Here is a 24,389-nt window from a genome sequence, read left to right as displayed (position 1 = left end):
GTCCGTTCCACACAACATAGGAAACGGACGTTTATTAGTGTAGTGGCATCTACCCTTTGGAATTCCCTCCCCTTAAATATTAGGCAGGCACCGTCTGTTATCTTTTCGGCGCCTTTTTAATTTATTTATTATTTATTTATTAATTAAACTTATATCCCGCCCCATAGCCGAAGCTCTCTGGGCGGTGCACAACAGACAGATAACCAATATACAATAAAACCATACGTTAAACAACTTTAAAATAAATTAATTATATCAAAAATCAAACATAAACTCAGAAGTAACTTTTGAAGACTTTCCTCTTGCAACAAGCCTTTTAAGTAGAGACCTTATCCCAGCCTGTGCTGGAATTGCTTTTTAAGATGTGTTGAAAGCGTTGTTTTAAAAAAAGAGATGCTTTGTTTTAATGTGTTTTTAAAGACGGCTTGTTTTAGTATATTTCAAAGTCTGTTTTTATGATGTTTTAGAGTGTGTTTAGTGTTTTTGTTTGCCACCCTGGGCTTCTACTGGGAGAAAGGGCAGGATATAAATCTAATAAATAAATAAGAATCTCCGCTTCCTCCCTATAATCAAAGGGGCGTCATGTTATAAGTCGTCTAGAAACCGCCTGGTGTTAGGCGACTAACAAATGAAATAAATAAAGTTAGAAAATAACAAAAAACAGAAACCAGAACAACATATACAGTCGTATATAACCATAACTGTAGCAGAACAGCAGAATAATAAGCAACGGGCAACTTTCCTAAACCCCTGCCTGCTTTCTGTTTTTTCCTCCCCCTGGGAGGAAGTGGCTTCAAAAAGGAGCCGGGAAGTCCCGCCTTCAGGCAGCGGAGTGGCCTCTCTGTCCTCCTGACCTCTACGGTAAGGCATCACCGCCTGCTTCCTGTCCCTCCCCCCCGCTGGCTTCCTCGGCTGCAGAAGAGGCGCGTGCGGCAGGTTCGTGCAAGGCGGCTTCTATGTGGGGTGGGTGGGACGGAGGGGGTCTTTTTGCAAATGCAAATGGGGTGGGGTCTCCTCAAGGGGCTGGAAACAGCTGGAGGGGACAGATACGGGAACAGGCGGCCTTGGGTGCCTTCATTAATTAATTATAAATTAATTATTAATTAATTGATAAATTAATTAAATGTATATCTCGCCCTTCCTCCCAGAAGTAGCCCAGGGCGGCAAACAAAAACACTAATAGCACTTTAAAACATATTAAAATAAAGCATCTTTAAAAACACATTAAAACAAAACACCTTTTAAAAAAAGAAAGCTTTGAAAGCATCTTAAAAAGCAACTCCAGAACAGAGGCAGACCGGGATAAAGTTTCTATTTTAAAAGGCTTGTTGGAAGGTCTTCGGTGGGGGCATTTGACTTTGCAGGGATATGCAGAATCCCTCTGACATGCTAGCATTCTGCATGCGGAAGAGGTGTTCATTTCCCCCCCATGGAGGAGCATTCAAGAGTGAGATTCTTTTTGCAGAATGAAAGTGGTATATTCCAGGAAAAGCTTTTCTTGATTCTGTTGACAGTGTAAACTGGCCCTAGAATTGGAATCTTTGGAAACATCAGGCAGTTGGAAAAGATTCCAGAACTTCTCAGAGGAGTCCTTGCAGGTTGATCCTGTTGTAATGTTGCAATATGAGGTCAGGGCCAGAACTTGATCCCAGTTTGCACAAGGGAAAAAAAAAAGTGTGTGGGCCTGATCTGTGATAACTAGAAACGCTGATTCTAGATTCACCTCCTCCTCCCTCCCATCATCCACTCGATGGCTTTCACAAGGGTGAAGGCTCGAGCCCAGGAGTGGGTGGGGTGGCTGGTTAGGGAGCATGTAGCTGGCTAGAGAAAGCAAAGGGCAGAGGCAGGCCAATATCATGTGAGGAGGAGCTGCCCAATCGCAGCCAATTAATAGCCATGCCTGCAAAACCAAGACCTTGTGCAACTCTTTGGTGCTTGGCTGCAGCTACTACGGATGGGATGATCTGAACTTTCACATACACACCGGGCTCCTGTTTGATAGCTATCTCTCCTGATCTCACTTCCTCCTGCAGGCCAAGAACTTGGGATAAAAGAGTGAAGAGGGCCTCGTGAGAGGAGCTCTGTAGCATCTGGGCATTGAGAGCTTCAGCATGGCCACCACCTACCCAAAGCCGGAGGAGAAGAGTCTCCAGGCCCTCCGAGATGTCGCCAATCGCCTTCGCATTCACTCTATTCGCGCCACTTGCGCCTCAAACTCTGGGTAAACGACTGAGGGAATGTGCAGCCCTCTCTTTAAGAGGAAACTCACAGGGACCTATAGTTCTGGCTGGAAGCTGCGTTATGGGGTGAGGGGTGGGGAGAGGTTGTGACAGGGCCAGCAGCTGCCATGGCTGCTTCAGTATTATTTCGCCTTAATGTACATGCTTTGTTCCTTTTTTTGACAAAGTGGGAATGGGAGATGTTGCATGGGGTGAACTCCCCACCCCCCTTGCTAGGACCCCTCCTCCTTCAGTTTATGGGCTGGGTTCACTGCAAGTTTTGTAGCTTTTTATGGGGGTCTTGGTGACCACATGCGACCCGGGGCTTGGCATACCAGCAACAGGGAAATTGCAGTTTTGCTAAGGTTCTGCTTGCCAGCATCTGTTTAGCTGCTGTGAGAACAGAGGGGTGGCCTAGATTAGGCCCCCTGATCCACCAGGGCTGCTCTTAGGTACTTAACACTTCGGTCATTGATGGAATGAGGGTAGGAGTTGGTCTTGGATTCTATAGATGCTTTGCATGAGCCCAGTCACTCTCTTCCTTTTCACGGCTAGTTTTAAAGCTGCTTTGACTGGTCATTCTTGGCGATGAGTTTGGAGGCCTCTAGATGTATTTTTTGGGGAGGTGAGTGGGCTTTGTTGTTTCCCATTAACTCAAGATTCAGGGAGATCCCTGTTAGCTTGATGCTGTGGACTGACTTGGGTGGGTTGCCCTCCTCATGGCTGTCCCTCTAGCCCAGCCTTTCCCAACCAGTGTGCCTCCAGGTGTTGTTGGACCACAACTCCCATCTTCCTGACCATCGGCAATGCTGGCTGAGGCTGATGTGAGTCGTGGTCCAGCAACACCTGGTGGCTCACTGGCTGGGAAAGGCTGCTAGCCTTTCACCTGCTTGGCTCTTCCCTCCATATCCCTGCCGGTATCGTTTGGTCACTGTTTGCTTCCTGCCTTCTACCAACAGCCATCCCAGCTCCTGCTGCAGTGCTGCCGAGATAATGTCTGTGCTCTTTTTTCACGCCATGCGCTACAAGCCGAATGAGCCAGGCCACCCGAGCAATGACCGCTTTGTGCTCTCCAAGGTGAGGAGTGTCTAGTGTGTAAAGGATGGATGGAGGCCCCTTTCCAGCTTTTATCTCTCTTCAGATCCATAAATATATATAACACTAGTTCTGGCTCAACTGTACTTGACTGCCGGTTTGATTCTGGGCCCAATTCACTCCCACCAGAGGCAGTAATGACCATCAGTTCGAATGGCTTTAAAAGAAAGAGGATTAGACAAATTCCTGGAGGATTGATCTGTCAGCAGCTGCTAGTCATGAGGGCTGTGCTCTGTTTCCATGGTCGGAGGCAGGATGCTTTTGAAAACCAGTTGCTGGAAACTGGAGGGGAGAGTGCTCTTGCACTCAGTTCCTGCTTGTGGGCTTCCCATGGGCAACTGGTTGGCCATTGTGAGAACAGGATCCTAAAAAAGATGGGCCGTTGGCCTGATCCAGCAGCCAACTTCTTCTGGTGCTGTTATGTTCTTAAATCAAAGTGCTGGCTTTGTCCTTTAAAGCTTTTTTCAGCTGGGGACCCTATACTTAAAGGACTGTCTTGTCCCATATGAACTTATCCAGACCCGAGATCATCATCTGAGGTCCTCCTCTGCATGACATTTCGGAGGGAAGTCCAAAGAGTAGCAATGAGACAACATACTTTTTTTTTTTGGTATTAGCTCCTCTTTTGCGGAATGCTCTCCCAACAGATGCCCGCCTGGTGCCAACTTCGTCCTTGTTTTTGCTCCAGACAAAAATGTTTTCTTTTCCCAGGCATTTGGGCAGCACCAATGATTTGATGTTTTCATGGGAAGTGATTCATAAATTCAGTAAGACTGTTTTCTTTCCATGGCTGAGAGTTTGGCTCAACTTTCCATGCTTTTTTTTTTTGCATGCAACAAGTTTGTTGGCAATTCAGCAAGCAGACTAGACCTTCTGTCCCACTTTCTGATGTTGTGACACCTGATTCTGTTTCCCCCTGACAGGGCCATGCTGCGCCTGTGCTGTATGCTGCGTGGGCTGAGGCCGGCTACATCAAGGAGCCAGAGTTGCTAAAATTGAGGAAAATAGACTGCGACCTGGAAGGCCATCCAACCCCTGTAAGTGCTTTTGGGGCCTGTGCCATGTTGTGGCCTACTGTTGCTTATTCATGATGGGAACCTGAAACTTAAAAAACTGAGGAAGGTCCAAGGTGGAGCAGACCATTCCTGTTTCTCGTCTGTGCTAACTGCGAGTCGATGAAGGAGGAATGTACTCGTGAAATGAGCCTTGTTCTACCCTGCAAAGTATTTGTAGGCCAGAAGTGGGCAAACCTTTGGCCCTCCATATGTTGTTAAACTCTAGTTCCCATCAACCTCAGCAAGCATGGCTGACATTCAGGGCTGATGGGAGTTGTAGTCCATCAACAACTAGAGGGCCAGAGGCACCCCCTGCTTTTTATAGGCTAACTATGCAAAATCAGGGCCTAGATCGGGGTGGGGAGCCTTTGACCCCTCCAGATGTTGGCTGAACTACAACTCCCATCAGCCCCAGCCAGCATGGCCGGTGACCATAGTTCAGCAACATCTGGAGGGCCAAAGGTTCCTCACTCTTGGCCTAGATCAGCGGTTCCCAAACTTCTTTTCCCACGGATCACTTGAAAATTGCCGATGGCAATTTGGTGGACCTCTTAATTATTTTTCTGCCTATCGTACTACTTCTGTGCTGTATGTTCAAAATTATATTTTCATTGCTTCTTTTGTCTCTTATGTTGGGTTACAGTTTGCATCCCACAGAATTCAAAAGACAATAAGATACAGGCAATAAAAGAAGCAATGAAAATGCAATTAGAAACCAATGTGAATATTTAATACGGACACGTTGCAGACCACCTAAATGAGACACCCAGACCATTGGTGGTCCACAGACCGCAGTTTGGGAACCTCTGGCCTAGATCATAGGACTGCTTGTTTAGGAATTAGTGTGTGTGTGTGTGTTGCTGGAGGGAGGGGGCAGCAAAGTGCTGTGTGTGGCTGTCTGGAAAGAGATGTCCTGATCCAGAAAGGATGGGGTACAAGGATCTCACAGGACTCATCTGTTTGGGATGTTTAACATATGTATGGTATTCTTGTTCTGTATTTCTGACATTCTCTCTCCCTCCCCCCCCCCCCGGCTTTACAGAGGTTGCCTTTTGTGGATGTGGCCACTGGTTCCCTGGGACAGGGCCTGGGAGCTGCCTGCGGAATGGCCTACACAGGCAAATACTTTGATAAGGCCAGGTGAGAAACTTTTTTTTTTTAATTCTTTTGCTTATATCCTGCCCTTCCTCCCAGCAGGAGCCCGGGGCAGCAAACAAAAGCACTAAAAACACTTTAAAACTTCATAAAAATAGACTTTAAAATACATTAAAACAAAACATCTTTAAAAACATTTTTTTAAAAAGCTTTGGAAAAAAAAACACGTTAAAAAACAACCTTGCTGGAAAAGACCCACGTAACGCCCCACAGCCTGTTCGGTCTTACATGGGGACGTTGTTTCCGCCCTCCTCTCGTTTCTGCACCGCTGTGAAGTGGGAAACGACCAATGATGGGTTTGTGGGAAAGACCCGTCTGTAAGGAGCTGTTGACAGGTGACTCCAGTCCTCTCTGGCCTCATCGTGGCCGAGTGTAAGCATGGCCTGGCTGGAAGCTGGCTGGCGCGGTGACAGGACGGGGATGGAAGAGTCGCTCTCTACCCTTAACAGCAGAGGAAGACTCAAGATGGAGAGCGAGACGGGGAGGAGCAGCCATGTGATTGGGAAGCTCTGAGGCAAGCAGCTGCAAGCCTTTACCACCGCAGAGGAAGAAAGCTAACTGAAAGGGATGCGTGTTCTGGAATCTGGGGAGTGGAAGGAGTCAGGCAGAGACTGTGAGTGACAAAACTCCACAGCTCTGTAGAGGAAGGGAGACTAAGAGAGGAATTAAACTTTGGGAATGTATAAAGATGCATCAAATGTGGCAGCCAGACAATACAATATGAAACGTAAGTTCCTGGTGGTGAGAAGAGGCTGGGACTTCCTGTAAGGATAACAGCCTCCTCTAAAACCCTGTGGCAGACTTGGGGCTCTGGAGGCACCTAGGCTGCCGAAAGTTGCTGGACCTTTTTTACAGAGAAAGTAAACTGTAACACTGTTTCCCCCCCTTCCTTTATGGGGCCCTGATGTGCCTTGCTCTTCCCCAGTTACCGCGTGTACTGCCTGCTGGGTGATGGCGAGTCCTCAGAGGGGTCTGTGTGGGAAGGCCTAGCCTTTGGCTCCCACTATCAGCTGGACAACCTGGTGGCCATCTTTGATATCAACCGGCTGGGGCAGAGTGAAGCAGCCCCGCTGCGACACGACATGGACACCTACCGCAAGCGTTGCGAAGCCTTTGGGTGAGTGCCGCCAGCTGCTTCTCCCTTTTGTTTTGGCCAGGATCCTCCTTCCTGCGCCCACCTTACTGTCTTATTCCGCCAGGTGGAATACCTATGTTGTGGATGGCCATAATGTGGAGGAATTGTGTCGGGCCCTGTGGCAAGCAACCCAGCAGAAGGGGAAGCCTACGGCCATCGTGGCCAAGACTTTCAAAGGGCGAGGAATCTCAGGTGAACCTATGGGCCCCGTTTGTCTTGCGTACGGTGAGGGGTGTGGTGAGAGAGGACCTGCTTGCAGCACATATTCTGGTCATCGGATGGCACCATGGTCAGCCTTGGCTAACCTGGTAGGGGCTGCTGAGAGTTGTAGTCCAAAGCATCTTTAGGGCCCTTAGGCTGGCAAAGCCTGGCCTAGTAAATGATCTCTTGCCTCAGGTGTGGAGGACGCTGACAACTGGCACGGAAAGCCTATGCCGAAGGACAAAGTGGACTCGATTATCAACTCTCTTCAGAGCCAAATCCAGAACAATAAAGTCTCGCCCATCCAGCCGCCTGCCGGAGATGTGCCCCAGATCAGCACTGCTGATATCAAGATGCCTTCTCCACCTGCCTACAAAACTGGGGAAAAGGTAATTGGGGAAAAGGCACAGAACGTGTGGGGCAGCCACAGGTTCAAAACGATTTCTCCTCCCCACATTTGCTCCTAGTCGAAATACGCTTGCCTTTTGATGGGGAATTTTATATATACATACATGTATAGCTAATGGGGAACTCAATATACATAATCAATAAGCAAAAACATTCTTTTATAAATGTATAAAGCTATAAAGGTTCATAACATTTTAATAGTTTAGTAGGAAGCCAGATCTTTTTCTTCTTGCAGCTGTCCCCCTGACTATGCTGGTCATTTGGAACTACTTGTACTCAAAACAATTGATAACACTGTGCTGAATATCTCGGCACCTCTAAGACATAGAAAGAATTGCAGAATAGCTAAAATGCTTAGCTCATTAGCTGGAGTGCTTAGCTCACTGTGAAAATGTACTTTCATGTGAAGTACTGAACATTGCCAAATTCATTAGAACACCAAATTCACTAGAACACGATGCAGAGAAATATAGTACCTATGCAATACCTGTGCAAATGCCTGTGTAACATTTCTCCTGTGGGTTCTTTTGCTGGGGGTCCTTGAATAAAAATTTTGAAGACACAGGCTTGCAGCAAAAAGGTCGGCCTTTATTGGATGACAAGTGTACACTTGGTGAGTCTCCCTGCTAGTGAGCGGAGAACTGCAACTTGGCACTGTTTGCCCGGGGTTTTTATACATCTCAGGACAAAGACTTTAGCATCTACCAATCAGGATTTAACACATCAGAATGACATGGGCATTACAGTATTACACAGGCCCATTCCAGTCCATTTTAATTCACTCACACCAAGTATTGTAATGTTGATACGTTCCATTTCTTGCTTGACAATTTCTGACTTTCCCTGGTTCATGCTTCTCACATTCCATGTTCCTATTGTGTGCGTTGTACAACTCCGGACTCTCCTTTTCCATCTGTGCACATCAGCCTCTGAGCTTCCTTTCGGCTTTGACCCAGCTGCGTCATTAGTCACAGCGCTACTCGTCCTTTGTTCTTCCCCAGTAGCTCAGTGAGTGCCTTCTGACCTGGGGGTCTCATCTTCCAGCACTATCTCGTGTTGCATTTTGGATACTCTGTTCATAGGGCTTTCGTGGTAAGAGATATTCAGAGGTTGTTTACCATTGCCTTCCTCTGAGTTTGGATGCATCTTAGCCTGGTGTTTCAGCTTTGACCATTCCGCCTTGGGTGCCCCTGCTAGGAGTCTAGCCTCTTGGTCTAGACTCCTGACGGCATTGCTCTCAGCTTCTTCAACACTCTCAAACCCCCTCACCACATTAAGGTGTGCATTCTAAAGGGGGCAAAGTGGTTTACAACACGTTAAAAACAACAACCATAAATAAAAACATTAAAAATACAATAAAAGCAAAGGTCAACTGTTGTGATGGGGGAAAAAGCTCCTTCTTAATTGCCTGCATAAGCCTGGCAGAACAGAAAGATTTTCAGTAGGCGCTTAAAAGTTAAAAGCGAAGGCGCCTGCTGAATCTCTGTTGGCAGAGCATTCCGGAGAACTGGGCCAATGACACTGAAGGGTCGATTTCATGTCAGTGTTAAATGAGCTTGCCAACTCGGGGGACCAAAGCCGCTCCTGCAGATGATCTCAGTGATTGAGCTGGCATATAATTTCTGTTTCGTATATTTTCTGTTAAAAGGTTTTCCTGTTGCCATAAGAAGGCACTGGCTTCCTGAAGGACTGAGGCAGTCTGGCGCTTCCAGTTGCTTGGGAGAGTTTTAATAATAATAATAACTACAACAACATTTCCATGCACTTCCTTACTGTTCTGTGCAGTTCCTAGGCCTTTCTACTGTTTGGCTCCCAAGAGGTCATCATCTTCCGTTTCATTCTGTAATTCCAGTCTGATGACCAAAAGCCAGCACTTGAAATCCTGCGCAGAACAATTTGTGAAATAAAGTCAGGAAATTTTATTCAGGCCGGGAAGATTTTGTGCATAACCATTGAAAAAACAAATTAGTGTTTCAAATTTGGGGGAGGGTAAAAACTTCTAGACTTTTACTTTATCCCCCATCAGTACAGCAATTTAGCTTTGAACTCTGGGATCCTGAACTTTTAAGTGTTTGCTTTTAGGAACCTAAGGAAGCTGCCTTATATCAAGTGAATCCATTGGTCCATCTAGCTCAGTATTGTCTACACTGATTGGCAGCGGCTGTCCTGGGTTTCAGGCAGGGGTGTCTGCTGGTCCTACCTGGAGATGCCGGGGGTTGAACCTGGGACCTTCTGCATGCAAGGCAGATGCTGTATCACTGAGCTACAGCCTGTCCCCAGTTCCCTTCTCCAGTTTTTGTTTTGTGCTAAGAAAAAATGGAGCATCTCCAGGCTTGTGAAATCTCACCTGTACCTATTGGAGTAGGTGCATGCCTTGGGGCAGAATGCAGGTGCCTTGTAGTGGGTGGCCCTATAATGCATCCGTCTCCTTTCAGGTGGCCTCTCGCAAGGCCTACGGTTTAGCCCTAGCAAAGCTGGGGAATGCCAGCACTCAGGTGGTGGCCTTGGACGGCGACACTAAGAACTCGACTTTTGCTGAACTCTTCAAGCAGGCTCACCCAGAGCGCTACATCGAGTGTTACATTGCTGAGCAGAACATGGTGAGTGTGAAAGTCTGGGCTGGCCTGGTGGGTCTCCAGAGGAGCAGGGCTGGAGATGATGCCCTTGTCTTGTGCCGTGCAGGTCAGCGTGGCTCTGGGCTGTGCCGCCAGGAACCGCACCATTCCGTTTGCCAGCACCTTTGCGGCTTTCTTCACCCGGGCATTTGACCATATCCGGATGGCGGCCATCTCGCATGCAAACATCAAGCTGTGTGGATCCCACTGTGGAGTTTCTATTGGTGAGTGTGGCCCGCTGTGTGAAGCCCATTTTATTTATTACATCTGCGGTGCTCCAGTTGGCATATTTCTTTATTTATTTGTTGTATTTGTATACTGCCCCATAGCCGAAGCTCTCTGGGCGGTTTGCAGTAACTAAAAACATTAAATACAAATTTAGAACACATCTTTTAAAAGCAATTTAATCTTTTAATCCGTATTTTTAATTTTTGTTGTATTGTGTTTTTTGTTGTTTGTTTGTATATGTTTTTATGATTTTTATTATGATATATTGTATTTTATCTTGTTTGTTCACGGCCCTGAGAGCTATTCTGCTAAGGGCGGTATATAAATTGAAATAATAAATAAATAAATAAATAAATAAATGGCGCCAGGTGCACCTCATCAGGGAGATCATTCCATAATTTGGGGGCCACCACTGAGAAGGCCCTCTCCCTTGTTGCCACCCTCCGAGCTTCTCTTGGAGTAGGCACCCGGAGGAGGGCCTTAGATGTTGAGCGTAGTGTACGGGTGGGTTCGTATCGGGAGAGGCGTTCCATCAGGTATTGTGGTCCCAAGCCGTGTAAGGCTTTATAGGTTAAAACCAGCACCTTGAATCAAGCTCGGAAACATACAGGCAGCAGCCAATGCAAGCGGGCCAGAATCGGTTTTATATGTTCTGACCGTCTGGTCCCTGTTACCAATCTGGTCGCTGCATTTTGCACAAGCTGCAGTTTCCGAACCGTCTTCAAAGGCAGCCCCACATAGAGTGCATTGCAGTAATCTAACTTGGAGGTTACCAGAGCATGGACAACTGAAGCCAGGTTATCCCTGTCCAGATAGGGGCGCAGCTGGGCCACCAACCGAAGTTGGTAGAATGCACTCCGTGCCACTGAGGCTACCTGAGCCTTAAGTGACAGAGATGGTTCTAGGAGAACCCCCAAGCTACGAACCTGCTCCTTCAGGGGGAGTGCAACCCCATCCAGGACAGGTTGGACATCCACCATCCGCTCAGAAGAACCACCCACTAGCAGCATCTGAGTCTTGTCTGGATTGAGCCTCAGTTTATTAGCCCTCATCCAGTCCATTGTCGCAGCCAGGCACCGGTTCAGCACATTGACAGCCTCACCTGAAGAAGATGAAAAGGAGAAATAGAGCTGCGTGTCATCAGCATACTGATGGCAACGCACTCCAAAGCTCCGGATGACCGCACCCAACGGTTTCATGTAGATGTTGAACAGCATGGGGGACAGAACTGACCCCTGCGGAACCCCATACTGGAGAGTCCAGGGTGCCGAGCAATGTTCCCCAAGCACCACCTTCTGGAGGTGACCTGCCAAGTAGGAGCGGAACCACCGCAGTGCAGTACCTCCCACTCCTAACTCAGCCAGTCTTCCCAGAAGGATACCATGGTCGTCGGTATCGAAAGCCGCTGACAGATCAAGAAGAATCAACAGAGTCACACTCCCCCTGTCTCTCTCCCGACAGAGGTCATCATACAGGGCGACCAAGTCTGTTTCGGTGCCAGAACCAGACCTGAAACCCGACTGAAATGGATCCAGATAATTGGTCTTATCCAAGAGTGTCTGGAGCTGGCCCGCAACCACTCGTTCAAGGACCTTGCCCAGGAATGGAACATTTGCTACCGGCCTATAGTTATTAAGATATTCTGGGTCCAAGGAGGGTTTCTTCAGGAGTGGTCTCACTACTGCCTCTTTCAGGCAGCCAGGGACCACCCCCCTTGCAGAGAGGCATTAATCAGCTCCCTGGCCCAGCCGGCTGTTCCATCCCTGCTAGCTTTTATTATCCAAGAAGGGCAAAGGTCCCGCACAGAAGTGGTTGCACGAACCTGTCCAAGCACCTTGTCAACGTCCTCAAGCTGTACCAACTGAAACTCATCCAAGAAATCGGGACAAGGCTGTGCTCTGGATACCTCGCTTGATTCACCTGCTATAACACTGGAGTCTAAGCCCTGGCGGATGCTAAAGATTTTATCCTGGAAGTGCCTAGCAAATTCATTACAGCGGGCATAGATCTTAGCATAGATGGTGACTGGCCCACAAATCTCCCTGTTGAGTGAAAATTTGAACCTGAGTCTCCCTGTACCTAGTCTCAACGCTCAGGGGTGCAGAATCTCCACCTCACCTGCCAAGCTTGGCCTGGCATGGATCTCAGTTTGGCCCGCAAGGCCATGTTCACCAGACCTGCCCCACACCTGACAACTCATGTGTCATCAGCATGGGGCAGACAGGGATTTATCTGGATTGGCTGTAGGTCAAAGTTCTGTGTTTGTTTATTATTATTTGATTTGTATTTCGCCCTCCCTCCCGATAGGAGCCCAGGGCAGCAAACAAAAGCACTAAAAACACTTTAAAACATCATAAAAACAGACTTTAAAATACATTAAAACAAAACATTTTCAAAAGCACTCCTTAAAAAAGGTTTAAAAACATTTAAAAAAGAGATTTAAAAACATATTAAAAAGCCATTCCAACACAGACAGGATAAGGTCTCTACTTAAAAGGCTTGTTGAAAGAGGAAGGTCTTCAGTAGGTGCCGAAAAGATAACACAGGTGGTGCTGGCATAACACCGGCAAAGCCCCTTGCATGACAGTTCCCAAGCTCCGGAAAGTCACTTGGCAAAGTGCTGCACAATGGAGTTTGACAGGTGGGTTGGCCTGTGGGGGTGGGGACAGATAGTGATCTGGCTCCCCAGGCCCAAAAGCCTCCCCCATTCTAACCCTTTGTGTTAGTTTCTCATTTTTTCTGGCTTTTTAAAAGTGTGTTCCCTTCTTTATGCGCCATTTCAGAACAACTGGAAAGGGCAATATTTTATTTGATAAAAATAAACTGATTTTGTGTGTGTGTCTTCCTGGTTGCATGGCTTGAGAGAGAAGCCCCCCCCCCATGCTGCCTGAGAAATTGGTAGGCTTTGTGTGTATCAGGCCAAAGTCCAAAAGGAATTACTTCAACCTGCCTTTCGGAATAGTATCTGTATAGTACTATTTTTTTAAAAAAGGGGGCACTCAATACCTTCCCACATTAAATACGTTTGCCTCTTTTTTTCCTTCTCTCTCCCCTTTTTTCTTTCTTCCCTGTTTGTTTGTGGATATTGATGTTCTCTGGACCATACTATTAATCATTGTTATTTAGAGCTTATTTATTATCTGATACCTTTTCGTAGACTATAATTATTGTTTGCTTGTTTCCGTTTCAGCACTCAGTGTACTGACATATATGTATATCTATAAATATAAATTAATTTACATAAAAAATACTTGGAGTTATTCTCCAATGCATATACCATCTACCCAGTGGTGCACTTCTGAGTAGCCCTGCAGTTTGGGAGGCTCCTGTGCCTGGTAATGACTCGGCCCCAGCAAGGAACTTTTGTGGTGCTCCGGCTGCCAGAAAGGGAGGCAAGTGTGGGGTGCGGAGGTGCCTGTGTGGCCCCCCACTTCACCTCCTGAAGCAAGGCACGGACCTGGAGGAAATGGAACTGCTGCTGCAGCAGTGGCATCAAACAGCAAGCGCGTTGCACTTGTGGCACATGTCTGCTTGTCGGTGCCTCTCTCCTTGGTGCTTTGTTTTGCCTACTGCTTGGTAAAGCTGTCTGCAGCTGCTGCTGCCGCCCAGGCCTCTTGCCCAGCCAGGAAGGGGCCTAGGAGAGCTACCAATTATGCAGACAGAGGCAGCAGAAACAGGAGCGCTGGCAATTCCACACCATACATTTAAAGCACATTAACTACAGATTTCAAGCACGTGGCTTCTCCTCACCCTGCAAGAGTCATAAGGGCTGTTGTTTACCCCTCCACAGAGCTATAGTTGCCAGAACCCTTAATAAACCACAGTTCCCAGGATTCTTTGGGGGGAAAGCCCTGTGCCCTTAAAGTGCTTTAAAGGCATGGTGTGGTTGTGACTGTTGCGTGTTGCTGCTGCTGCATGGAAAAAAAGCAGCGTCAGCATCATTCGTGTTTTTATTTTGGGGGACATGGATGCTCAGCCTCTCTCCACTCCCAGCCACTTGATGGTCACTGTGCAGAACGTGCTTGCAACATTTGTTTTTTGGTTGCCTCACCCAACAACCCCCATCTCAGCTGAATTGTTGACTCAGGACATCAGTGACTAGCTACTGGCAATTGTGGGGGGGGTGCTAGTTGATTTCCTGGCTTTGTGTGCCTGCCTGTTCCTCTATCGTCCTCTTTCCGGCCTGTGAAAGTTACTCTATATGACATTTCCATCCTGTTTTCCCTCCCAGGAGCTCATTCTCCTCCCCTCCCTCTCTGTTATCTTCACAGCAGCCCTATGAGGTAGGTTAGGCTGAGTTGTGAAGCTGCACATGCTTGGAGTATTTTTGTTGTTTATCGGAGCCAGCTCACTGTTTATTCTGGTATGTATTTTGGTTTAAACTATCAGGAGTGGAGCACAGCAGTGAAAGGGGGTGTGGAGGGGTGTGGAATGCCTGCTTTCCTGGCTTTTGTGCGCATGCTTACACATCACCTCCTTTGACCCTGTGAATGTTACCTTACATTTGTATCCTGCTTTGGAAGCTCAAGGCACTGTACCTTGTCCTCCCCTTCCCCCTTTTATCTTCACAACAGCCCTGTGAGGTTTGTTAGGATGTTGTTTTGAGTTAGGAAAAGTGTTCTGCATGTGCTCTGACTGACCCACAAGCCTTGGGAAGCTATTAACTTGAATTTAAATAACAAGATAAACATGCTTTATTCTTATTGTTTAAAAAAGTTTCCTAGATAGAAAACAATATAAAACCAAAGTGTTCTATACATGTATTATATTGATAGTATTTTTTCTACTTTTCAATGGTTTATGCAAATGACAGTATAAAAAAGAAATTTATAATAATATGCTGCCTTTTAGGGTTAAGTCTTTCCAAAGTGGGCCACAAACAATATACATTTTTGTTTTAATATGTGGTTACCAGTCTAGCATTATGATGTGCACACACCTTTCCTTATTTATTAGCAGGCAGGTGGAAGAAGAATAAAACTAGTTATCGATGGCAGGGCTGGCTCCAAAGGGCGGCCAGGTGGAGCCCTGGCCGAGGGCCCCTGGTGATACAGGGGTCCCTGAGGGGCCCTTCCAATCTGCTTCCGCAATTCATGGGTGGATTGCTGCTGCGTATCGCAGGGTGGGAGCTTCAGAGCCCCCGCCATTCCCTCGCTGAACCTACCTTTCTCAGCTGTGTTGTGCGACTGCCGCCATCTCGGCTGATGGCACACATGCGTGCTATGCATGCACATCCCTGCCATCAGCCAAGATGGTGGCAGAGACTTCAGCCCCTTAGGGAAACCTCAGCTGCCATCTTGGTTAAGGTCAGCGCTGCGCGTGCACACAGCAGAGCCGAATTGCGGATGGGGAGCGCTGGGGCCCGGGGTAGGCTTGTGCCCAAGGGCCCCGGCATGCCTGGGGCCGGCCCTGATAGATGCTAGTCTTTTAACAGCTGTGCAGTATTTGGCTCATATTTCTACGTAGTGTACACATTTGTACATTTTATATATGAATTGTTTCAAGCTATACAGAATTTAGGTTTAATACAGAATGTGAATGCCACAAAATTGGATGTCATATGTAAGTTATCACAAATGAAATAAAATTTAGCTTTCTAAAAGTTTATTTAGATTTGTAAAACTGACATGCCATTCAACATCACTATATAAAACATACGGCTATGCCTTTTGATGGTTTAGGCTACAAACAATGGCTAGCATACATAAAGCGCTAACATCTATGCATTTTTCATAGTTTAGCCTCTGTCTAGATGACTTTGAGTCCAGCAGTGCAGTGGCAAATTCAAAAGCGCAGGGTCCCGTCATGATATTTATTTATTTTATTTATGGAATTTATTAGTCGCCTATCTGGCTGGCTGTCCAGCCACTCTGGGCGACGTACAACATAGGCATACAATATGTAGGCATTAAAAATTTAAAAACAATGAAGATAAAACCTATCCCACCCCAAAAGCCTGCCTGAAGAGCCAGGTCTTCAAGGCCCGGCGGAAGCTCATCATACAAGGGACATGGCAGAGATCATTTGGGAGGGAGTTCCACAGGGTGGGGGCCACAACTGGAAAAGCCCTCTCTCTAGTCCTCACCAGTTTGGCTGTTTTGACTGATGGGATGGAGAGAAGGTCTTTTGAGGCTGATCTTGTTGGGCGGCATAGCTGATGATGCTGGAGGCGCTCCTTTAGATAGACTGGGCCGAAACCGTATAGGCACCTGGTTGGCCACTGTGAGAACAGGATGCTGGACTAGATGGGCCACTGGCCTGATCCAGCAGGCTCTTATGTTCTTATGATTTAAAGGTCAAAACCAACACCTTGAATTGGGCCCGGTAAGCAACTGGTAACCAGTGCAACTCTTTTAGCACTGGAGTGATATGATCTCGCCGGCGGCTGCCTTTAATCAGGCGCGCCACCGCATTCTGTACCAGGTGCAGCTTCCAGACCGTTTTCAAGGGTAGCCCCACATAGAGCACATTACAGTAGTCTAGGCGAGAGGAGACAAGGGCATGTACCACTGATGGGAGCAGATGATTAGGAAGGTAGGGGTGTAGCCTCCGTATCAGATGGAGTTGATACAGCGCTGCCTGGCTGATGGCCAAAACCTGAGCTTCCATGGACAGTTGGGAGTCAAGAATGACCCCGAGGCTACGGACCTGGTCTTTCAGGGGCAATTGTACCCCATTGAGCACCAGGTCTAAATCTCCTAACCTTCCCTTGTCTCCCACGAAAAATACCTCGGTTTTGTCAGGGTTCAGCTTCAGCTTGTTCCTTCCCATCCAGCCACTCACCGATTCCAGGCACTTGGGTAGGGTTTCTACAGCCAACCTCGGTGAAGATTTAAATGAGAGATAGAGCTGCGTGTCATCCGCATATTGGTGACACTGCAGCCGAAATCTCCTGATGATAGTCCCCAGCGGCTTTATATAGATGTTAAATAGCATCGGGGTGAGGATGGAGCCCTGTGGCACCCCACAAGTGAGAGGCCAAGGGTCACAGCCATGCTCCTTCCTCTTCTTTTACTGCTGGGTTGAGAGTGAGATCGTTTATGCCTTCTCCCACAACAAGAGATGTCCCTAGGATCCAATAAGCATGAAAGAGAAGAGTGTTAGCTACTGAGAGGAGTCTTTTCAGTGGCTGACTCACCTCCTTTCACTCTGATGGGCTCCAATCAGCAGGAAAGGACAAGGAAGTATGTTACAAGACTCTTCTCAGTGGCCAACACACTCCCCTTTCATGCTGATTGGCTCACAGGATGCTGGTGACATACGGACCCTGCTCTGAAAAAAGTAAGGGGTCTAAGACCGCCTGAGACCCTGAATGACTACACTCCTTGAGTCTACAAGTGTAATACTGTATGGCAAAGAGGGGTGTGTGTGTGTATGTGTTATGGTTTGTGCCTTGTGTTTGTACGAGGAAGGGTTGGGGTGTCTCAGTGATAGAGCACCTGCATTGCATGCGGAATGTCCCAGGTTTGATCCCTGACATTTCCAGGCGGGGCTGGGAATGTCCTCTGTCTGGCTACTAACCTTGATGGCAGCGTGCCTCTGAATACCATTTGCCAGGAGTCCCAAGTGGGGAGAGTTGGCTGTTGCGCCCAGGTCCTGCTTGGCCACTGTCAGAACGGGACGCAGGACTAGATGGGCCTTTGGCCTGACCCAGCTATAGGACTCTTCTTATGTTCTTAAAACCTGGACAGCTGCTTCCAGTCAATGTAGGCCAGCCTTTCCCAACTAGTGGCCCACCAGATGGGAGTTGTGGTCCAACAACATCTGGTGGCCCACTAGTTGGGAAAGGCTGCTGTAGGCAAAACTGCGCTTGATGGACCGTTGATCTTTGTCAGTATAAGGCAGATTTTTGTGTCCCTTCCTTATCCTCTTTCATCTCTTCAGAAGGCTGCCTTCTCTACTTCCTGGTTGTCCTAAACCTGTCGGCTCTGTCTGAATGAAGCTTCTTGGTGTAAATGGTCCAATTCCACTTCTGGAATTGTCTAAATTACTTAGTTGAGCAACCATGTACTAAATCTGGGTGGAGTCCAGGTACAGAGCTGAAGGCTTGGATTTGATGGGATGCTGTATAAGACTCGTGAAATTAATCCTGTGTTGCACAGTTGACATGGTCTGTTGCCTTCCTAGCACAGGGAGGCATTGCTGTGGCCTTCTTTCTCTGACTTGCATGGCATGGACCAGAGCGCGCCTTTGGGTTTTTCTTGCATGGCTGAAGGGTTATGCAGTTTCCTTCTCCTTGTTGCTTTTTCTGCCCAGGTGAGGATGGACCCTCTCAGATGGCCTTGGAAGACATAGCCATGTTCAGAACCATTCCAGGCTGCACTGTATTCTACCCGAGTGATGCAGTGTCTACTGAACATGCCGTCTGTTTGGCTGCAAACACCAAGGTATGCGGATACTGGGGTGCCACTTCTCAGATTTGGGCCCTTTGAAGGGCATTTCCGTCTGGTTCAGCTAAATCAATATCCCTATCTTGGGGAAATGAGTTTGGTCTGTTGCCCTCCAGCTGGAATCTTGAATTTTGCTGTTGGCATCTTCTGACAAGTACTTTTATGTTGGCTGCCGCAAAGCCTGTTAAGGGCACATTATGTAAAGCGGGGGGGGGAACCTTTTCCAGCCTGAGGGCCGCATTCCCTTCTGGGCAACCTTCTGGGGGCCACGTGCCAGTGGTGGCCAGGGCCAGAGGCAAAACGTGGATAGAGCAGTGAATAATTTTTTTACCTTATCATCTCGTTTGAAATGTGGTGCTGGAGGAGAGCTCTGTGCATACCATTGACTGTGAAAAAGGCAAATAATTGGGTGTTAGAAGAAATTAAACCAGAACTATCACTAGAAGCTAAAATGATGAAACTGAGGTTGTCATACTTTGGACACATCATGAGAAGACGATTCACTAGAAAAGACCATAATGCTGGGAAAAACAGAAGGGAGTAGAAAAAGAGGAAGGCCAAACTAGAGATGGATTGATTCCATAAGGGAAGCCACAGACCTGAACTTACAAGATCTGAACAGGGTGGTCCACGACAGATGCTCTTGGAGGTCGCTGATTCATAGGGTCACCATAAGTCGAAATCAACTTGAAGGCACATAACAACAGTTAGGCAGTTCTACACACAGCTCACACACTCCTCTCTCTGTCCTCTACCCAGGCAAGCGAAAAGCATTATCAAAGTTCAAGGACACATTTCCAGCCATGCAAAAACTCAGGGAGGGTGCAAAGCAAGGACAGAGAGGGGTGTGGCCTGGGGGGAGTCCCGGGGGCTAGATAGAGAGGTCTAGGGGGCCATGTTTTGCCCCCAGGTTTGAGGTTTCCCACTCCTGATACAAAGCTATAACTGTGTGTGTTACGTTAAGCTGCTCTCCATGCTTGCCTCCAGTCTGCTACTCCCTGAAGTACGTTCTGCATTACTTCCACATTTTAGGTGACACCTGATTTTATCAATGCGACTCTGGTGTTTATACAACCCTTTGGACCCTAATGCGTGACCGCTTGTGCCCCAGGATGTGCGTAAACAAATGGTGGGCGCTTGGCTGTCTCCCCCTGAAATGTGATCTTTTCTCCTTCAGGGGATATGCTTCATTCGAACCAGCCGCCCAGAGACTCAGATCTTGTACTCCCAGGACGAAAAGTTTGGGATTGGCCATGCCAAGGTAAAGGGCTATAAATTTCTTCTGCAGGAGAAAGTGTTGCATATCGGATATTGTTAGAGAGAAGTTCTGGCTCTGCTCTGGTATCACATTATAGGCAACATTACATAACAAAGAACAGTATGCAGATGGTCAGATGTTTTGGCCTGGGGTGATGGGTGGGAGAAGCAGTTTTCTTTGAACATGAGTCTACAATGTGACCTTAAATGCACTTGAAAAGAACTATGGATTCAATGGAACTTTTTATTCCAAGCGACTAGCTTAGCTTGCATTCATATTACTTAAGCTGTGTACAGACATGCATAGAATTGCGAGTTGCAGGATTCCTCCCCCACCATCTCTCGGAGCTCAAGCCTGGCTTCACCGCCTTTGTACACAAACATAACTGGCCAGTGACTTTGCCTTTTCTACTTCCAGTGCTTCAGGCAGGCTGCCTGCCTCCTTTTCAAGGACAATCTGCACATTTTTTCAGTTAAATGTACATTTGAACCTTTTTTATTTTTTAAGGGAAGTTGAAAAAGCAGCTGAGGGATGAGAGGAAGGGTACTGTTGCCTTTGGTGGTTCCCAGCCAATTGGCACTCTGCACCACAGCTTCTGCTGCAAATATCTCCAAGGCTTGGTGTAAATGGGAACCGAGCAGGATAAGAAAACAGTCTCATGCACTGTGGGTTTGTGAGGGGATGTTTGCAAGATCTTGTAGAGGCACCAGAGGAGGTACTGGTGGGGACACTGGCACCCCTTGTTGTAGAGCAAAGGCTGTAACATAAACCAGTCTCTTAGGCCAAAGCCCCAAAGTTTAGACATGCTAGACCAACGGTGTCCAACAGTTTTTTTAAACTTGGCAAAATTGTGGCCAAAGAGAAAAAAAAGAAAAACTGTTTTTGAGGGTAGAAAATTACACAATAATGTTTTGAATTATTTATTGATAGAATGAATGAAAAGATGTGTCAGATTTCTCACTAAGTAGTGCAAGGAAATCAGGCATAAAAAGTTAGAGTAAATCTCAACTCAGCCTCCAAATCTTTGTCCAATATCTGCGACTTATATTTTGATTTTACCATTTTTACTGTGGAAAAAGTTGATTTGCAGAGCCATGTTGAACCAAAAATTGAAACAGTTTTGGAATAACTGTATTTAGAACTGCAAACTCATTTTATTTAAAATACAAGTCCTCATCATAACACTTGAAATATCTGAAATACCTTTCAAATGTTAAGTGCTTTGAAGTACAATCACATCCGTCTTGAAAAGGGGCCTCTCCAAAGGAAGAAGCCTCATAAGCTCCTGAGATAGTTGAGAATTGTAAAGGTCAGAGTGCATTTTGCAGCATATTATGACCCAAGGATAAATCTGTGATTGTTAAGGGCAGAGGGTGAACACTGTTTTGAACTGGCGCATATATAAAAGAACTGTATTTAAAATTTATTTTTTAAAAAATAGTTGGTAGAAGTAAAGTGCCAATTTGCCAAAGATCAATAGCTGTTTCACCACAAGTGGTGAGTGGCAACTGTGTTGGACACCAAGGTGCTAGACCAAAAAGAGTACACAGGAACACGTGAATCATAGAGTCCATTCTTGTGTCAACCACTGGGCGGCAGAGGATGGACATTATTTGGCCTTCACCAAGCTCGTGCCCTGCAACTTCCACTAGACCCAGCCAACCTGGCAGTAGTCAGAAATGACAAGAGTTGTAGTCCCCCAACTTCTGGAGGGCTAAAGGTTAGCCATCTCTGCGAGAGGATGCTGTTTTAGTACGTTGGCGGGGCAGTCAGTTTTTGTGTCCCTTGCCTCTCTTCCGTAGGTTGTGCGCAAGAGTGATGCCGACAAGGTTACAGTTATTGGAGCCGGCGTCACGCTCCACGAGGCCCTTGCAGCTGCCGATGAGCTGGCTAAGCAAGGTAATGGCACGCAGGAGGTCAGAATACAGATGGGGCCTTCTCTCACTCTCTCTTCCCCCACCCCCTGCAATTCTCTGCTCCTTCCTTATAAGCCTTTTGCTTCCTCTTAGGCATCCACATCCGGGTCATTGACCCTTTTACAATCAAGCCCTTGGATGCTGCGACCATCATCTCCAATGCCAGGACCACCGGAGGCCGTATCATCACCGTTGAGGATCACTACAAGGAGGGTAAGCAGCTGACTCAGAATGCTTCAGGAAAGCAATTTGCGGCTGGGCGACTGTGGAACAGGACGCCTGTGAACAGAACCTGGCCTAGAATTGACTGGCATCTCTCTCTCCCCGCCCCCCCCCTTTTAACATTACATGAATGTGCTACTTGAAAGGAGTTGAGTTCATGGAGACACGCGTTTGTGTTGCCTTTGCAACCCAACAGCATTATTTGTTTGAAAGTGTTAAATTAACCAGAGAGAACCAAGTGTGCACTAGAAAGATGATTTCAGATTAAGGCCACATTCACACTACACATTTATTCCACTATTATTCCACTTTAATAAGTGATGGCTTCCTCCAAAGAATCCTGGGAAGGGTAGTTTGTGAAGAGTGCTGGGAGTTGCTGGGAGACCCCTATTCCTCTCACCAGAGCTACAATTCCCAGAGTGATTTAACAGTCAGTCTGTCTTCCCAAAGAACTCTGGGAATTGTCGCTCTGTGAAGGGAATAAGGGCCTCCTCACAACTCTCAGCACCCTTCACAAACTACACTTCCCAGGATTCTTTGGGGAAAGCCTTGGCTGTTTAAAGTGGAATAAATGTCTGGTGTGAATATGGGCTAAGCTGATTTCTCTCTCTCTTTAGGAGGTCTTGGTGAGGCTGTGGCGGCAGCTGTCTCGGAAGAACCTGGTGTCTTAGTGCAGAGCCTGGCTGTGTCAGGCATACCTCGAAGTGGGAAACCAGCGGAACTCCTAGATATGTTTGGGATCAGCGCAAAGCACATCGTGGCAGCTGTGAAGACCACCTTTGCCAACTGATACTATTGTCTTGAGGTTGGTGGGAAGGGATGATGGAGTTATGAAAAATGAGTTTCTGAAGGACAAAAATGGCTCCCCAAACACACGTTTTGACTCCCAAACACACATTGTCTGACTTCTTGTTTTCAATTGTGACAGAAATGCTGCTAACATTCCCTTTGTGGGCTTTGACTTTGTGCTGAGAATGAAAGTTTAAAAACTGACCAAGTTGCAGTCCTCCCCTACCCTCCGCCTCTCTCTCCATCACTTAGGCATTCTACTAATTCTTAAACTACTCTCATATGTGCTGGGCCCCAAAGTGTCCTGGCCATTGTATGTGGACCAAATAGCAGTTGTTTTACCTGAACCTGTTGACGCCTGTGCCTGCTGCCTACCTTACTTGGCTGTTGTCTTTTAGGCCTGATGTTCCGGGGCCATGTTGGGTAGAATTATTTGGGTGGTTTTCTACCAGGAGAATACTGACAGACAATTAATTCTTGCCCGCAGAAATGCTGTTGCCCAAAGTTCCACTTGTGATACTATTTCTGTTGTCTTAATCACAAATGAACGGGACCACTTTTCCTGTTTTCCATATACTGTAACCTCTGTTCATGCACAGTGTTCATCCAGCAAGTCAATAAAAACATGTTCTCAGCTGTTAACTTTGTGGATAATTTGGCATCATTTCAGTAAGAGGCAGAGAAAAGAGCAGAGGGGAAAAGTCTTTAAGGTGGGCTTGGGGAACAGGCCTGGGGGCCAAATGGGGCCCCCTACGCTTCTCTGTCTGCCCCTGGGGACTTCTCTACGTGCCCCTGGGCCCCTCAGCGACTGTCCTGTTTTCACCAGGCTCCTTAAGGAGGTGAGAGTCCCCAGCAGAAACACAAGTGAGGTCAACACAAAGGCAGGATCCAGGATCAGCTCAAAGTCAGAGTCCAGAGTGTACCTCAAACCCAAGGGGGCCAGGCAAGAATCGGGGTCAGAAGCCAAGCAGTCTAACCAACGCAGGCTAGGCAAGAGTTAGGTCTGGGGTCCATAGTAACCTTTACACAGGGCAGATACAAAGTTGGTGTACAGACATTGTTCCAGCCTGTTGTGACCCAGGAAGGGGAGGACGACTCCACTTGGAGGACTTGACTGTGGGTTTGAGGGAGGACAGCTTGCAGCATCCTTAACTTCCTACTCTCCCCGTGGAAGCAGAGAGCTGTCAGAGGTCCCTGCCGAGAGCACGCCCCCTTCTCCAATGGTGCAGGAACCACCTGACCAACTGGTAGATTCCCAGCCTGGCGCCCAGCAGATTCCCACGCCTGCCCAGGCTACCGGCCCCCCTCAGTCGGAGGAGGAAGTCAAGGTCCAGCCCCTCTTCCCCTGCTCTCGTAGAATCCAGAGGCGCGAAGAGCAATGGCCAGCGATTTGAAGGAGCAAATGTTTGCACGTGAAAGAGAAATTCTACTTAAATGGTTGGTGACAAGGTGGTGCTGAGTCAACATCTGACTGGAGGGAAGTTTAGACAGCACCAGTCAGGGAAATAGTTCCTAGAAAGTAGTTAGTTGAATGAGTCGTAAGGCCTTTAAGATGGATGTAACGTTAATAAAAAGAGAAAACCTTACTGAACCATGTGCGCCTGCGTTCCTCGGCTCCGAGTGGGACACAGCCGAGCATCCAGGCTAGCACTGGGGTTTTTATGCTGAACCACGCTTCAAACCTCAGCTGACTCCCATTGATC

General features: G+C 47.3%; 1 protein-coding gene across 2 annotated transcripts; it reads left to right on the top strand.

Annotated features, from left to right (window-relative positions):
• Positions 1–847: 847 nt before the first annotated feature.
• Positions 848–23,328, top strand: LOC133375482 (transketolase-like protein 2). 2 transcript variants are annotated; one of them, XM_061607113.1, is made up of 15 exons: positions 848–936; positions 2,034–2,221; positions 3,179–3,296; positions 4,238–4,351; positions 5,412–5,509; positions 6,450–6,641; positions 6,724–6,851; positions 7,056–7,249; positions 9,704–9,868; positions 9,951–10,107; positions 18,368–18,498; positions 19,679–19,762; positions 21,562–21,658; positions 21,769–21,888; positions 22,515–23,328. In XM_061607113.1, exons 2-15 carry the CDS (start codon positions 2,112–2,114, stop codon positions 22,685–22,687), a joined length of 1,881 nt encoding a protein of 626 aa, XP_061463097.1. In that variant the 5' UTR covers positions 848–936; positions 2,034–2,111; the 3' UTR covers positions 22,688–23,328. The 2 variants fall into 2 exon arrangements, with proteins under 2 accessions (XP_061463097.1, XP_061463098.1); XM_061607114.1 differs by lacking the exons at positions 848–936; positions 21,562–21,658 and having other exon boundaries at positions 22,515–22,662.
• The last annotated feature ends 1,061 nt before the right edge of the window (positions 23,329–24,389 follow it).

Source organism: Rhineura floridana, chromosome 1, assembly GCF_030035675.1.
Source record: "Rhineura floridana isolate rRhiFlo1 chromosome 1, rRhiFlo1.hap2, whole genome shotgun sequence".
NCBI classification, from domain to species: domain Eukaryota; kingdom Metazoa; phylum Chordata; class Lepidosauria; order Squamata; family Rhineuridae; genus Rhineura; species Rhineura floridana.
This window is presented reverse-complemented; position numbering and strand designations above follow the sequence as displayed.